The sequence below is a fragment of the Zingiber officinale genome, chromosome 7A (assembly GCF_018446385.1).
Source record: "Zingiber officinale cultivar Zhangliang chromosome 7A, Zo_v1.1, whole genome shotgun sequence".
Taxonomy (NCBI): domain Eukaryota; kingdom Viridiplantae; phylum Streptophyta; class Magnoliopsida; order Zingiberales; family Zingiberaceae; genus Zingiber; species Zingiber officinale.
Genome location: NC_055998.1, coordinates 29,075,634 through 29,089,263, shown reverse-complemented (window position 1 = coordinate 29,089,263; position 13,630 = coordinate 29,075,634). Strand labels below are relative to the sequence as shown.

Below are 13,630 nucleotides of genomic sequence, written 5' to 3'. Positions count from 1 at the left end.
TGAATCCTTTGTCATTATCAAAATTCAGGTTCGATCGTCGGATGTTTCCATACCAACATTATGGTTTAGCAAATGTGGTCCCATTGGATAACACATGACTTTTAGCAATTTTCCACCATTTCTATTTTTTTTTTTAAATATATATATATATATATATATATATATATTTGTAATCTAAATTATATCTTCATTTGCTCTATTAAAGATTAATAAAAAAAGGTGGCATGTAGTGAAATCTTGGCCCATCCATCCTACGAATATCCTTTTTAGACATCGACATAAAGACTCACCTAACCTAATAACATCTCATCCAATTAATTAACCCTAATTAAAGTATTATCCTAGGTTTGAACATTATGATAATATTTGTTTCAAAGAAGACTTGTAAAATTTTTGTAAATTATAGGAAGAAGTTTTGTTTATTATATATATTTCTCTTTTTTTTTTTTTTGGGATGAAATTGAAAGAGACTTATGGTATTACTTGTTTTTCAAAAGAGCTACCAAGTTCACATCTAATGGAGGGGCATTCCTAAAGATATGGGTCATTTTTTAGGTCGATATCTTTTTTAATATCATATTAATAACATAAATAATAGAATCAAACAATGAATAAGAATATATTTTTTCATACAAAGTTCATATGAAATTAATAAGTATACCTTTCACCTAAACATTAACATTTTTAAAAATCAGTCAAATATATATATATATATATATATATATAATTTTGATATGCTATGGATCCTGGAATTAATTCAGGTGTCCGGTAAAATAGTCCAGACGCTTGGAATTAATCCAGGCGCCTGGACTCCTTTTAGTTTTTTTTTAATTTTTTTTTTTATTTTGAGATATATTATATATATTTAGGGTTCAAAATTTTAGGATTTAGGAGTAGGATTATAACGATTTTGAGTTAATAAGACTTTTCCTATAGGATTTAGACTTCCCTCTTAGATTATAGTGTTTCAGATTAAAAATTATAGATGTTCACGGGATATATTATATGTATTTATGGTTAAAATTTTAAAATTTAGAAGTTAGATTATAATGAGTTTAAGTATTAAGATTTTTTTTATAGGTTTAGATTTTCTTTTTGGGTTATACTATTAAGATAAATAATTTTAATTATGCACGGAATATAATATATATGTATTTATAGGTTTTGAATTTATGATTTACAGAATTTTTTATTTTTAAAAATTTTAAAAATTTAAAAATAAAAGAATCGATGGATTATCAAAACTTAAAAAAATAAAATAAATATTTTCCTTTAAAATGAAGGAATTTAAGATATTTGGTGTAACCCCTAAACTACGCAAAACTCGCAAGAGAGAAATTAAGTACGCTACTAAAATCCTGATATATTATCGTAGCGGTAATATAACGGAGTCCTGCTGCTATAGTAGCGGAACTGGCGATCAGTTTTCCCGTTTCTGTCCCGTTATTTGTCCTAGAGTCAGCCGTGGCATATCGGTCGTTACGTGTCGGCGGTCACTAAAAAAAAGGAAAATTTTGAATGGAAGTTACTCACTTTGAAAAAATTCAACCGTTTTACTGGCACCGTGATAGGCAAAGTATCGAAAGTGATCAATTAAAATTCGGGTACAATGTCGAGTATAAACAATAAGTGCAGAAAGTATATTTAAAAGTAGTTCGCGCGTCGGGTTACCTGCCGGATTGACGTGAGGGTCCCGCCACGACCCCCAGATGGAGGTAGTCTTACCGCTCTCGAAACGACACGAGGGACCAGATTTACCTGCGAACAACTCGAATGCATAACGCGGGAAGGTTCCACCGACCGCCGTTAACTTACGTCGCTAAACGGCGATGCGGTGCTATAAATGGCGTAACAGGGAGCATCTCCACTCTGTAACGCCGTGGAGAGGAGTACAGCCAAGCTCGCAACTCGCAAGCGGATAGGAAAGCGAAGGGGCCGGCGGACGGCAGCGGTGGGATAAGGAGAAAGTGAAGGATAGTTGAGGCGGAGGAAGGTGAAATCGCAAGCCATTGGTTGGTTTTTTCCCCCTCTGTCTCGTTAGGTTTTGGCACCTTGGTTTTCTTTGGAATCAAATATTGGAGCGAGCGAAAAGTAATTTGTGAGTGTTCTTAATCGGACGAGGGATTCACATTTAGAATCTTCTTTCTTTGCTTGGAATTTTGCTGGATTTCTTTGCACCAGGAACAGTTTTGAATGCAGTCTTTTCTCCTCGACAAATTGTTTTGACGCAATCTTTTCTTCCTCGACATTGTGAATATTTTAGATCTGTGCAGTAATTTCTTTTCCCTTTTCTTCCTACTTCTGTGGGTTTAGTAGCACTTTTACTGCTTCGATGGGGCATCTCTATGGAGTTTGGGTAGCTAATAATTGAGAGTTGCAGACGCTGGTTCAATTAATTCTAGGGTATGAATAAGCATACTGTTCTTCTTTATGAGTCGGTGTTTATGCTTGTCACTTTCTCTCCGATTCGAAATATTCACAATGTGACGGTAATTTTTATGCTAATGGTTAAAATCTTTCAAATTATGGTTGTGCCGAAAAAAATAGTGGCTTCCTGTTTCGATTTAGCATCCTGTTCCAATTTCTTTCCGCTCTGATTAAAATAAAAAAAAAAAAAACTGGAGATGCAGGGTATTGATTCCCATGCCTCTAGCTCTACCATCTGAGCTACACCCCTTAATGAAATGTAGTTATGACGATTGAAAGCTAATCAGTACATTATCCCATGTTACTTGCTGGTCTTCTAAGAATTTGAAGCTATTCTTAATATTGTATCTATCACTTGCTGGTACTGTTAGGCTAACATCTTCTGCAGTTGCTATATTCTTTCTCACATAGAGCTATCTGAAGGGTATAATCCTCATGACTGGTTTAGTATTCTTTTTCTGGTTAAAAAAAAACTAAATATACTAATTACTAAATTTCGGTTTATTCTTCTTTTATACAACTAAGTCAGATTCTCTTTGTAGCACCTCATGATGTTTTTGATGTTTTATGAGTCGTAACCTTTTAACTTCATACCTTTTGCCTTAGTCAAATCTCTAAATACTAAATGATAAAACACAAAAAATTAGGACGTGTATGGTGGTTACCACCTTGAAAGTTTGGATGAATGGTGTGCTACCTGTCTAAAATCCTGAAGAAATTCCCAAAATTGGTTAAGATAACTTAATGTTGAATTTTCCATTACTCAGTTAACTAATTTTTATTTTTGCACTTCTACATGTACTATGTAGTTCTTCTTTGTACAGCTTATTTATGAAAGATTTTCCAAAAAATACAACAGAAATTTAGAAAAGTGAAGTATCAAACCCCATATCTCTAGTAGGCTAAGAGCGTGCTCTACCATCTGAACTACATTCCCTCTCTTTTTCATTGGGGGGAAAAAATGATAATCTCAGTTAGCCTCATTGACTATTCCTGGGGTGATCAGTCCGGTCCCACGGAAGTTTCCTACCGGCCATCGGGTAAATCGGGAAACGCACGCGACAATCAACCCAGAAGCTTAGCATCCTTTGATTACGCCCCCGCATTTGGAGGAAAAATTCTTGCAAATACGCCGTAGCTGGGGTTCGAACACTTAACTCACATTTTTATTTTTCATTTCTATATGTACTATTCGTTCCTTCGGTTTATTTTTTTCAAGAACATACATTCTCACGATTTGTATCCAAAGCCTATTAGAAATTCATTTCTATTTATTAAAAACAAAAATGGATTATATAGTCGTGAAACATAATTTTTTTGAACGGGATCCTGTCTTCCAATTGAATAAGTATGACTAAGGATCATGAAGATACAAAAATTTAGCTCCAATCGTAACTAGATCTTCTATTTTGGTGTTGTAAAGGGAAATTGAAGTCAAACAAGCTGGAAGATTTTCCCAAAAATATAATAAAAATTTGGAGAAGTGGGGTATCGATCCCCATACCTCTCGCATGCTAAGCGAGCGCTCTACCATCTGAGCTACATCCCCATTCTTTTTCATTGGAAAAGTTTGAATACATGGTGTGCTACCTGTCTAAAATCCTGAAAAATTCCCTCAAATTGCTAAGATAACTTAATGTTGAATTTTCCATTATTAGTTAACTCTCATTTTTATTTTTCATTTCTATATGTACTATGTGTTCCTTTATCTGAAGTTTTTTTTTTCACTTTGTACAGCTTATTTATGAAAGATTTTCCAAAAAATTTAATGAAAATGTGGAGAAGTGGGGTATCGATCCCCATACCTCTCGCATGCTAAGCAAGCGCTCTACCATCTGAGCTACATCCCCTTTTTTTTTTAATAATATTTCCATGCGTGTTGAATTAACCATTTTTAGTGAAACTTTTGATAATTATAATAAAAGATATTTTTCCACAAAAAAAAAAAAAAAGTAGTCGAGTGCATGAAGCTCTCGCTAGTACAAGTCCCGGGGAAGGGTTGAATTATATTGAGTCTATTGTCTGCAATCTTACCTTGCATTTTGCAAAAAGTTGTTTCCGCGATTCAAACCTGTGACTTCAAGGTTATATTTTTCCATTAAAAGAAGTCAAAAATTGAAGATGTGGAATATTTATCCCCATCGCTCACATGCTATGTTAAGTAAGTGCTCTACCATCTAAGCTATATTCCCTTAATATCTTCTCAAGGAAATCCTAATATAATTTGCCGGCCATCTCATTTTACATAGCACTTGTTGTGTTAACATCTTGTATAATGGACTTCTTTTTTCTTGTGTAATAAACAGTGAAATAGTGCAGTTTCTCGGTATTTTTTTTTGTTTAATGAATCAAATTAACAAAATTAATCACTCAGTTGTTTTAGTTATTCTTGCTACTGTAAGACAATTGGATTTTCTTTGTGACACCAACTTATGTTTCTTGAGCCATTTGCTCTTATATTTTCTCCTTTTGTTTTGTCTATATGATGTGATTAGCCTTGCACACGCATGTTGTTGGTAACTTTAGCCAGCCCAGCCCCTCTTGCAATGGAAAAACTGAAATATTTGACAGAATTTTGTGAAGCAAACTTTCAGTTCTACATTTTATAATTTCTTAATTGTTAAGAATCCTGAGGAAATTCCCATAGCTATTGAGATTGCTAGATGTTTAAGATTCTAGTACGTAGGTATTCTTCTAATTTTTATGTTTCTTTTCCCAACCGTCAATATGATAAAATTTTGGCCAATCATTCTGTGCACATTGTTATATTTTCATTATGTTGGTTCTTATGGCAGGTTAATGGGTGGGGAAATCATTAAAGTGGCTTTTGATGGAAAGTCAGACCATGCAGTAAGGATGCTAGATGATGAGAATTCTCATAGGCAACAAGAACTGCCTCTTCTCAGTGATCTGTGTGTGGATGACGATACAGCAGAAAATAAGCACATTATTCACAAGTCATTAAATCAAAAAAAGTCAGCTGCACTGAAACCAGCTAATTCTGGAAATTCACAGTCTAACCGCACTGTTCCTCAGCCTTTCACTCTTGCAACTGAAAAGCGTGCTTCTGGTGGACATCACTCTATCATTTCTGTAACTGTGAATGCAGGCAAACACGCAACTGTAGAATATCTCCAGTCCAGAAATATCACAAACAAGCCTCAGGTGACCTATCCATTGGTATAAAAACTGCTTAATTGTCCATGATGTTATTTCTTATTGTGTCCCTGAATGACATCTGAATTTTTTAAGGATGACTTTTATTTTACTTCAAACTATCAACTTGTGATAAAAATTAGAGCATTCCTAGAAATCTATTAAGCAGTTCATATATCATATTACTAGGTTTTGTACTTAGCTTGTCCTGAATGTATTGATGTGATCTGCATTGTGATCCTGTATATTCTCAAGTGATTTTGCGAAAAAAGAAGGAACTTTTCACCATTCTCGATGCATGCATCCTATCAACAGATCAAGAAGATCACAAGTTTTGAATCCAAATTTATATGGCTTATTCTATTCTTGAAAGCATCTCAAATTCTTCTGGAAATGTAATTGGGAAATCTAAAGAATGATCAATTGTGAATCTAATCCTGTTGGTATTGCAGAGAAACTCACTTCTCACATCCAGGAAGCCTTTGCAACTTCATAATGCAACGCAAGCAGATGAAGAAGAGTCTCACTCTTTTGCTTTGTATCCTTATATAATTATATCTTCTACTCTATTTATACTGTCTATTTATTAATTGCTCCTGAACTTATATCATAGAGCTACACCATCTGTAAGAACTTTGAGAGGCAAAACAACTGTAGCAACTGCCCCTAGTTTCAGATGCAGTGAGCGTGCAGACAAGAGAAAGGAGGTACCATCTCTATGTACTAAGTCTAATTTTAGTGTTCTCATTTTAATCAGTTTAATTTTAATCATTTTTCCTCTGATTTCTTCAGTTCTACTCCAAGTTGGAACAGAAACACCTAGCTTTGGAGGCAGAAAAAAATCAGTCTGAAGCTAGGATCCGGGTACGCTTTCTTCTGTTAATACTCTCTATTGGTGTATATAAGTTGCCAATGTGTACGCTGGTGTGCACATTGGAATATTTTTTACTATTTTTAGCATGAATCCTTCTGAGATGGTGTTAATATTTCATTTCTCCATATTTACCTTGCATTTGTTAAAACATTGGTCTCTGAAAACCAACATGAATTGCACTAATTAACTAATACGAATTTGTTAAAACATAATATATTTGATGGGTTGTGCTCATCGTCTGCTTTACGTCTACACTAATGAGGTCACGTATATTTTGGATTTCCCTACTATTAACTTTGCAGATACAACAGAGAAATGGAAGAGGCTTGGCAGGTGACCAATTTCAAAAGTTTACAGTATCAGTAACATATGATTTTAGGTTTCTTGAATAATTATTTTAGTATTTAGCAGATGATCAATACATGTTTGGCCTAAACATTAATACAATTTAATTCAAACAATCTTAAATTAAAGAAAGGATGACAGAGAAGTTGTTTTCAAACAAACATTAGCGGATAATACTTCCCAGCAATACTTATGGTGAACAATTTATGTTTCTTCAGTTTGATTGCAAATGCATGGGCATTGATCATGGTTAAGTTCTTAACTGTCTGATTCATCAGGAAGAGCAAGAGGCAGCTCTGAAAAAGTTGAGGAAGAGATTATCATTCAAAGCACACCCAAATCATGCACTTAGGTTTATCTAGATTAGTTGTTTATCGCTATTTCAGTTTGAGTCAGTAACCTTTCGCTAAAACTCAACCGTTTTGCCCCTTCGACTAGTTCACAGAATTGGCAATTTTGCTTACTTATCTTAAGGTTCCTTTCCAACTGAATCTATTCCTCCTTTTTTTTTTTTTTCCAATCCATGTGATAACTGATAAGCAAAATACTTTGATTGTGCTTATTTGCATTTATACACTTTTGGCTGAAGTATTTCCGGCCCATAAACCTTTTTTCTCCTCTTTGCATCAGTAGTTTTGATTCTCTTAATAGCACATTTACCTAATTGGAAGTACACTTTAACCAATCCAAAAATCCATAAACACGTTAAGGAATAAGTCTCATGCTTCAAGAATTTTACACTACTCGGCGGCTTCTCAGCTTACAACATTTTAGTTATGATGAGGACTGCTAATTTTTGTTAGTGAAGGTTTGCTTAAGTTTACTGAAAAAACAATGCAGGGGATATTACAAATGCAGCAGCATGAGGGGTTGCCCTGCAAGGAAACATGTTGAAAGGTGCTTGGAAGACCCTTCGATGATGATTGTCACTTACGAAGGCGGGCACAATCACACCCGGTTGCTCACCCAGTCTGACCAGACGAAGATTTTTGTCATCAACTCCTGCTGAGCAGGTTGTTTATCACCTTCCTTCGGTCATTGCACCACCTCGATGATCAAAGATAAGGCTGTGGCAATACTTGTGTTGTCCGGTGATCTATGTCTCCATGGTGCACATCATGGAACACCACCTGCCTCTCCTCGGTTTCGGACAGAAGCAAGTTAAGCCTAAATCGCTTCCGCTTAGATAAACAAACTACAGGAGGTTAGTTTTGCCATGGCTTTTGCAAATCTTCCTCGAAAGCTGCTTTCTACCTCCATAGCAAATAGACCTTCTAGATTGAGGTGATCAATATAATGATAAAACCAAGAGTGATTTGTTGTGATTTTGCCTAGTGCAACATCATCAGTAGTTTTTGTACACAAAAAAGAAAAGCAAAATGAAAGCACAGTGATCAAGGATGGTTTGCTAAGTATCTCCAAGACTAGCTCAATCCAAATTTCACTTAGTTGAGATATTGCTATTATGTGTTGGATCGAGAAGCGCTAGAGGGAGGGTGAATAGCGCTCGCGGTTATTTTGTTCATTTCGGAATCGTAAAAGCAGTCGAGTAAATAAACGTAGCGGAATAAAAACAAACACACAAACACAAGGGATTTATTTCGTTCGGAGCCTGTAGCGACTCCTACTCGAAGGTCCGCAATCCTTGATCGCTTTCCGTGGACAACAACTAGAAGCACGAAATTATTACAAGCTAAATACAATTTAAAACAGTAATTAAAAATACCAACGACGCTTAGGAAATATCAGATTTGAAGCTCCGGGTCGTCGGGAAGTATTCACAGCATTTCTGGGTCGTCTCGTTGACAGCACGTTAAAGAAAGGTTGCTTAGAGGAAGTGCTTTCGAGTTGCTGGTCGAGTGCTGCTTTTATATAGTGCTCAAGGCGCCTTGAAATCCATCCAAGGCGCCTCCAGGATGGCCGAGTCGCCCGCGTAGATCAAGCCTGAACTGGTCGTGACTTATCCCTTCAAGGCGCCTTCATCCACCAGTCCAAGGCGCCTTGAGCTTACTTCAAGGTGCCTCCAAGCTTGCTTCACAGCCAGCTCAGCTTTGCATCCGAGGCTAAGTTGTGCTCCTTTGGTCCTGCAAAAAGTGTTAGTCCCAAACACATACCCTGCAAAACCAAGTTAGCACAAAACAACAATATAGATATGATAATAGAATATGATGATAGTCTCCGGACTATCCGGGTCTGACTTTGGATTTCCAACCGGAAACCCTAGGTTGACCCGACGTCTACTGTTCCCTCTGCGGGGAACGCGTCCTCACCTACTCCACTCAGGAGATTTACCTGTTGTCAGTACGATCCTCCAGATCGACTGGACTTTTGCTCAGCGTTCGAAGCTTCCGGACTTTCTGCTGGACTTCCGCTTCCCGGCTGGTCCAGTCTTTCACCTGGTTCGCGACCCCAGGACTTTCCACCTAGGGTTACCCCCCCTAGGATTTTTGCCTGAAGCTCTCGACCCACCAAGACTTTCCGCATAGGGTTATCACCCCCTATGACCTAGGGTTACCACCCCCTAGGGTTTTCACCTTGCCTAACCACAGTTAGGGCTTTTGCCTAAGTACACTTAGGACTTTCCTGCAATCTCATTCAGACTGTTAGATTACCACACACCTTAACTTTGAATCCTTTGTTATTATCAAAACTCAAGTTCGATCGTCGGATGCTTCCCGCACCAACAATCTCCCCCTTTTTGATTATGGCAACTGAAATTCAAAGTTAAGTAAAACAAATGCATAAATATATTTAAAAGGTTTAAGTGAGCAAGCTTAAGTATATAAATTTCAAATACAAGCATAACTTAAGCTAACACTTAAACTTTGTGAAGCTCCCCTTTAATACAGGGCTTTCTTTTTAAATTAGACTTTCTTTTACTTTTGAATTTTCCTACTCTCCCCCTTTGCCATTTATCAAAAACAAGCCAGTTTAAAACAAGTTTTAACTTTTTAGAAAAACAGATTTGGCTTTGAAAGAAGGGAAAAAATGCTTGTGTAACACTTAGCTTATAATTAAATTTTACTGAAAAACTGTTAGCTAAGGGAGAAAGATGACTTAAAAGGAATATTTTTCACCTAAGTTTAAAAGGTTAATATATGGTTGACTTCTTTTGAAACTTAGTTGTTTTTTGAAAGATACTTAGCTAAATTTTGAAAATTTGTTAGAAGAAAAACTTAGCTAGATTTTAAAGAATTTTTTTTTTTTTTGGAGCTAAAAAAATTTGAAGTCTCTTTTTACTTAGCAGAAATATTTTGAAAGCAATGAGTTAAATTTTGCAAGTATATGCTTTTAATACTTTTAGCTAAGTAAGGAATGAATCTAAGAGGTAACTTAGAAAAATATTTTAGCAAAAATTTGTAAAGTTAGATTTCAAGGTTAGCTAAGTTTGAGAAAGTTAGAAAGTTGCTATATGAATCATTTAGCTAAGTCTTTTGCAAAGATTGAATTTGGAAAATGTAGCTTCAGTTAAAAAAGGTACTTAGCTTAAAAAAAACTTAATTTTGAAAAAAATAGGAGCAAGAACTTGTTAAATTTTAGGACGAAGAGGGAGTAACTATTTAATTTAGGTTATTTATTTAAATTTAGTTGGTCCTTAAGTCCAAGCATGAGTCAGGTTAAATAGATGTTAAATTATCCAAATTGTTTTGATCAATCTTACAATCTCCATTTCCTTCGCCAACTATCTAATCTTTAGCTACTTGCTTATTGCCTAATTTTCCATCTCACCCATTCTAGGTTTTCAGACATGTTTAGCTTATGAGTGAGTGTTAGATAAAGTTAACTTTGTTAATAAAACTATTGAAAATATAAGTTTGAATTTCAAATTAGTAAACATTAAACTTTGAGACTATAGTGAAAATTAATTGGAGTTAACATTTGCAATCATAATTTTATAATATGATTTGAGAATTAAAGATTTTTAAACCCTTTTAAATTAATTAATATTTTGAAATTAATTAAATAATATTCTGAAATTAATTGAATAATATTTTGAAATTATTTTCAAAAAATTTTAAATGATTTTGAAATGGATTTTCAAAAGATTTTTGAAATGAATTTTCAAAGGATTTTTCAAATAATTTTTAAATGATTTTGAAATTGATTTTCAAAAGATTTTTCAAATAATTTTTTAAATGATTTTGAAATTAAGTTTAAAAAGATTTTTAAAATAATTTTTAAAATATTTTGAAATTGGTATTTTAAAAGATTTTTAAAGTAATTTTGAAATGATTTTTAAAATATTTTGAAAGTAATTTTGAAATAATTTTTAAAATATTTTGAAATTGATTTTAAAATTGGTATTAAAAATATTTTTCAACTAATTTTTAAAGAATTTTTTAAAAGATTTAAAAGAATTTTTCATATAATTTTAAAATTAAGTTTTAAAAGATTTTAGATAATTGTTTAAAAGATTTTTCAAATAATTTTGAAATTAAGTTTTAAAAGATTTTTTCAAATAATTTTTAAAAGACTTTTCAAATAATTTTGAAATTAAGTTTTAAAATATTTTTCAAATATTTTTGAAATTAAGTTTTAAAAGATTTTTTAAAATAATTTTTAAAAGACTTTTTCAAAAGTTTTGAAATTAAGTTTTAAAAGATTTTAAAATGATTTTTAAAAGACTTTTTCAAATAAGTTTTGAAATTAAGTTTTAAAATATTTTAGATAATTATTTAAAATATTTTTCAAATTATTTTGAAATTAAGTTTTAAAAGATTTTAGATAATTATTTAAAAGATTTTTAAAATAATTTTGAAATTAAGTTTTAAAAGATTTTTTAAAAATGATTTTTTAAAAGATTTTTCAAATAATTTTGAAAATAAGTTTTAAAAGATTTTTTAAAAATGATTTTTTAAAAGATTTTTCAAATAATTTTGAAAATAAGTTTTAAAAGATTTTTAAAAGACTTTTCAAATAATTTTGAATTTAAGTTTTAAAAGATTTTTAAAATGATTTTTTAAAAGACTTTTCAAATAATTTTGAATTTAAGTTTTAAAAGATTTTTAAAATGATTTTTTAAAAGACTTTTTCAAATAATTTTGAAATTAAGTTTCAAAAGATTTTTAAAATAATTTTTTTAAAGTTTTTAAAATAGTTTTGAAATTAAGTTTTAAAAGATTTTTAAATAATTTTTCAAATAATTTTGAAATTAAGTTTTAAAAGATTTTAAAATAATTTTTAAAAGTTCTAATTGAAAAAAAAAATAATTTTTAGTTAATTAATTTTTGAAAAATAATTTTGAGTTAATTTCATTTGAAAAAATAATATTAATTACGAATTTAATTTTAATTTGAATTATGAATTTAATTTTGAATTTGAATTAATTTTAATTATGAATTTAATTTTGAATTTGAATTTCAAATTTGATTCTCTTTTAGATTTCTATTCCTTAGTAATCTCACCCGATCTAAATTTTCAATCAGGTAATCCTACAATTTTTGTGAGATGAATTAGGTTCAATTTTAGGGTTATATTTAACTTTGTGTTAGATTCAGGTTTATGTTTGGATTCAACAAGCAGGCGTTCTTTGGATAAACTTTTGGGCTATGGTGAGTAAGGGTGGAATCGGGTAGGGACCCGTCCCGTAACCATCTTACCCAATTCCCGTCCCGATAAAAATTGGGAATCAATTTTTTTCCCGATCCCGTACCCGACAAGTGTCGGGACCCGAATGTTCGGGATCCCGAATGTTCGGGATCCCGTCGGGTAGGGAGATGATATCCCGAATGTTCAAATATTTTTATTATACAGTAGCATTTTGGGTTCAATATCAGTTCGATCGAATAATAAGAGTAGATTGCTTGGAATAAGAAGAGTAGATTGCTAGGAATAATAAAACCAGTGAAAGCCTCATGCATCTGCAAAGCTTGACACGGCAGTGGGTAGCACTTCAATTATGATTTTAACCTTTGATACTAAGTATACACAGGAGACATCATTTCAAAAACAAAAGATGAATCTCACCTCGCTAGGGATCTGCCGACCGTAGAACGCAGAACTTTCGGAGACATTAAGTTTGTAATCAAGAAGTGTGTGGACATATACTGAATACAGCCCCTCATGGCCTTTGAAGAATCTGTCCCACAATTGCACTAAGGGCAGAGGCCCTCTTGTCATGAACATGAAGGCCACCTTTGGCACCCTTTGAAATGGATACTCTTCCATCTTCGGCACCATAGAAGCTCTCCAGAATATCTCTTCATCTGTCATACTATGCATCAAATGCTCAGGAGTCACAAAACTCTTGAAGCTCAAAAACTCCTTATCACAGTTGGCCATGTACATTGTACTCGGGAAAAAGATTTCGGTCTGTGAATTGAAGGAACGGGTGAAGCGACCACTCGCTGACAAGCCTATGACGACCCCGTCCATGAATATGACCAGAAAAGAGATGAATTTGATCAACCCAACAGACCAGTTTTCCCTCGGAGGGCAAGGGAAGAAGTCAGCCTCATCTTCATCTGGTTTGCTCCTCAGCTTCATCTTTTCTGCTCTAGCTAATCACCCTTTTCCGATCAAAGGAAGATGCTCGAACAACAAGCTGAATTTCACACCAAATAGAACAATCCACCGAATCTCCCGACTTAAACCCTAAATCCTCCCGGGAAAACTATCTAATGAGACGGCGAGGGATCGAGAAACCCTACGAAATCATCTACCAAATATTTGCGATCCAATCCTCCAAAGATGGGATTTTCTCCAGAAGGAATCACGAGACGCTCACCAGCAAGCCAATTGTTCGTCATTGCGCCTCGATCCTCAAGCAGCCGCCTTCCTGAGCAGCGATTCTAGGGTTCGCACAAGGACGAATCGAGAAGTGAATGA

At 33.6% G+C, this 13,630-nt stretch overlaps 2 protein-coding genes and 1 non-coding gene across 5 annotated transcripts; 1 reads left to right on the top strand and 2 right to left on the bottom strand.

Annotated features, from left to right (window-relative positions):
* The first annotated feature begins 1,851 nt into the window (after positions 1 to 1,851).
* Positions 1,852 to 8,217, top strand: LOC122001239 (protein WVD2-like 3). Of its 3 annotated transcripts, none has more exons than XM_042555886.1 (6): positions 1,852 to 1,993; positions 5,223 to 5,592; positions 6,036 to 6,121; positions 6,197 to 6,290; positions 6,376 to 6,447; positions 7,081 to 8,217. In XM_042555886.1, the coding sequence occupies exons 2-6, from the start codon at positions 5,227 to 5,229 to the stop codon at positions 7,162 to 7,164; spliced, it is 702 nt and encodes a 233-aa protein (XP_042411820.1). In that variant the 5' UTR covers positions 1,852 to 1,993; positions 5,223 to 5,226; the 3' UTR covers positions 7,165 to 8,217. The 3 variants fall into 3 exon arrangements, with proteins under 3 accessions (XP_042411820.1, XP_042411821.1, XP_042411819.1); XM_042555887.1 differs by having other exon boundaries at positions 1,858 to 2,012; positions 7,643 to 8,217; XM_042555885.1 differs by having other exon boundaries at positions 1,858 to 2,012.
* On the bottom strand, positions 3,904 to 3,976 carry TRNAA-AGC. The gene has a single exon. It is a non-coding gene; the product is annotated as a tRNA-Ala (tRNA).
* Positions 8,218 to 12,745: 4,528 nt separating the features above from the next.
* LOC121999308 lies at positions 12,746 to 13,288 on the bottom strand. The gene has a single exon (XM_042554008.1). The coding sequence runs from the start codon at positions 13,286 to 13,288 to the stop codon at positions 12,746 to 12,748; it is 543 nt and encodes a 180-aa protein (XP_042409942.1).
* Between the last annotated feature and the right edge of the window lie 342 nt (positions 13,289 to 13,630).

Coding starts and splice junctions, on each gene's coding strand:
- LOC122001239 (XM_042555886.1), top strand. CDS start 5,227: ATGGGTGGGGAAATCATTAAAGTGGCTTTTGATGGAAAGTCAGACCAT. Junction 6,291..6,375: donor GTGCAGACAAGAGAAAGGAG/GTACCATCTCTA, acceptor TGATTTCTTCAG/TTCTACTCCAAGTTGGAACA. Junction 6,448..7,080: donor AGTCTGAAGCTAGGATCCGG/GTACGCTTTCTT, acceptor CTGATTCATCAG/GAAGAGCAAGAGGCAGCTCT.
- LOC121999308 (XM_042554008.1), bottom strand. CDS start 13,288: ATGAAGCTGAGGAGCAAACCAGATGAAGATGAGGCTGACTTCTTCCCT.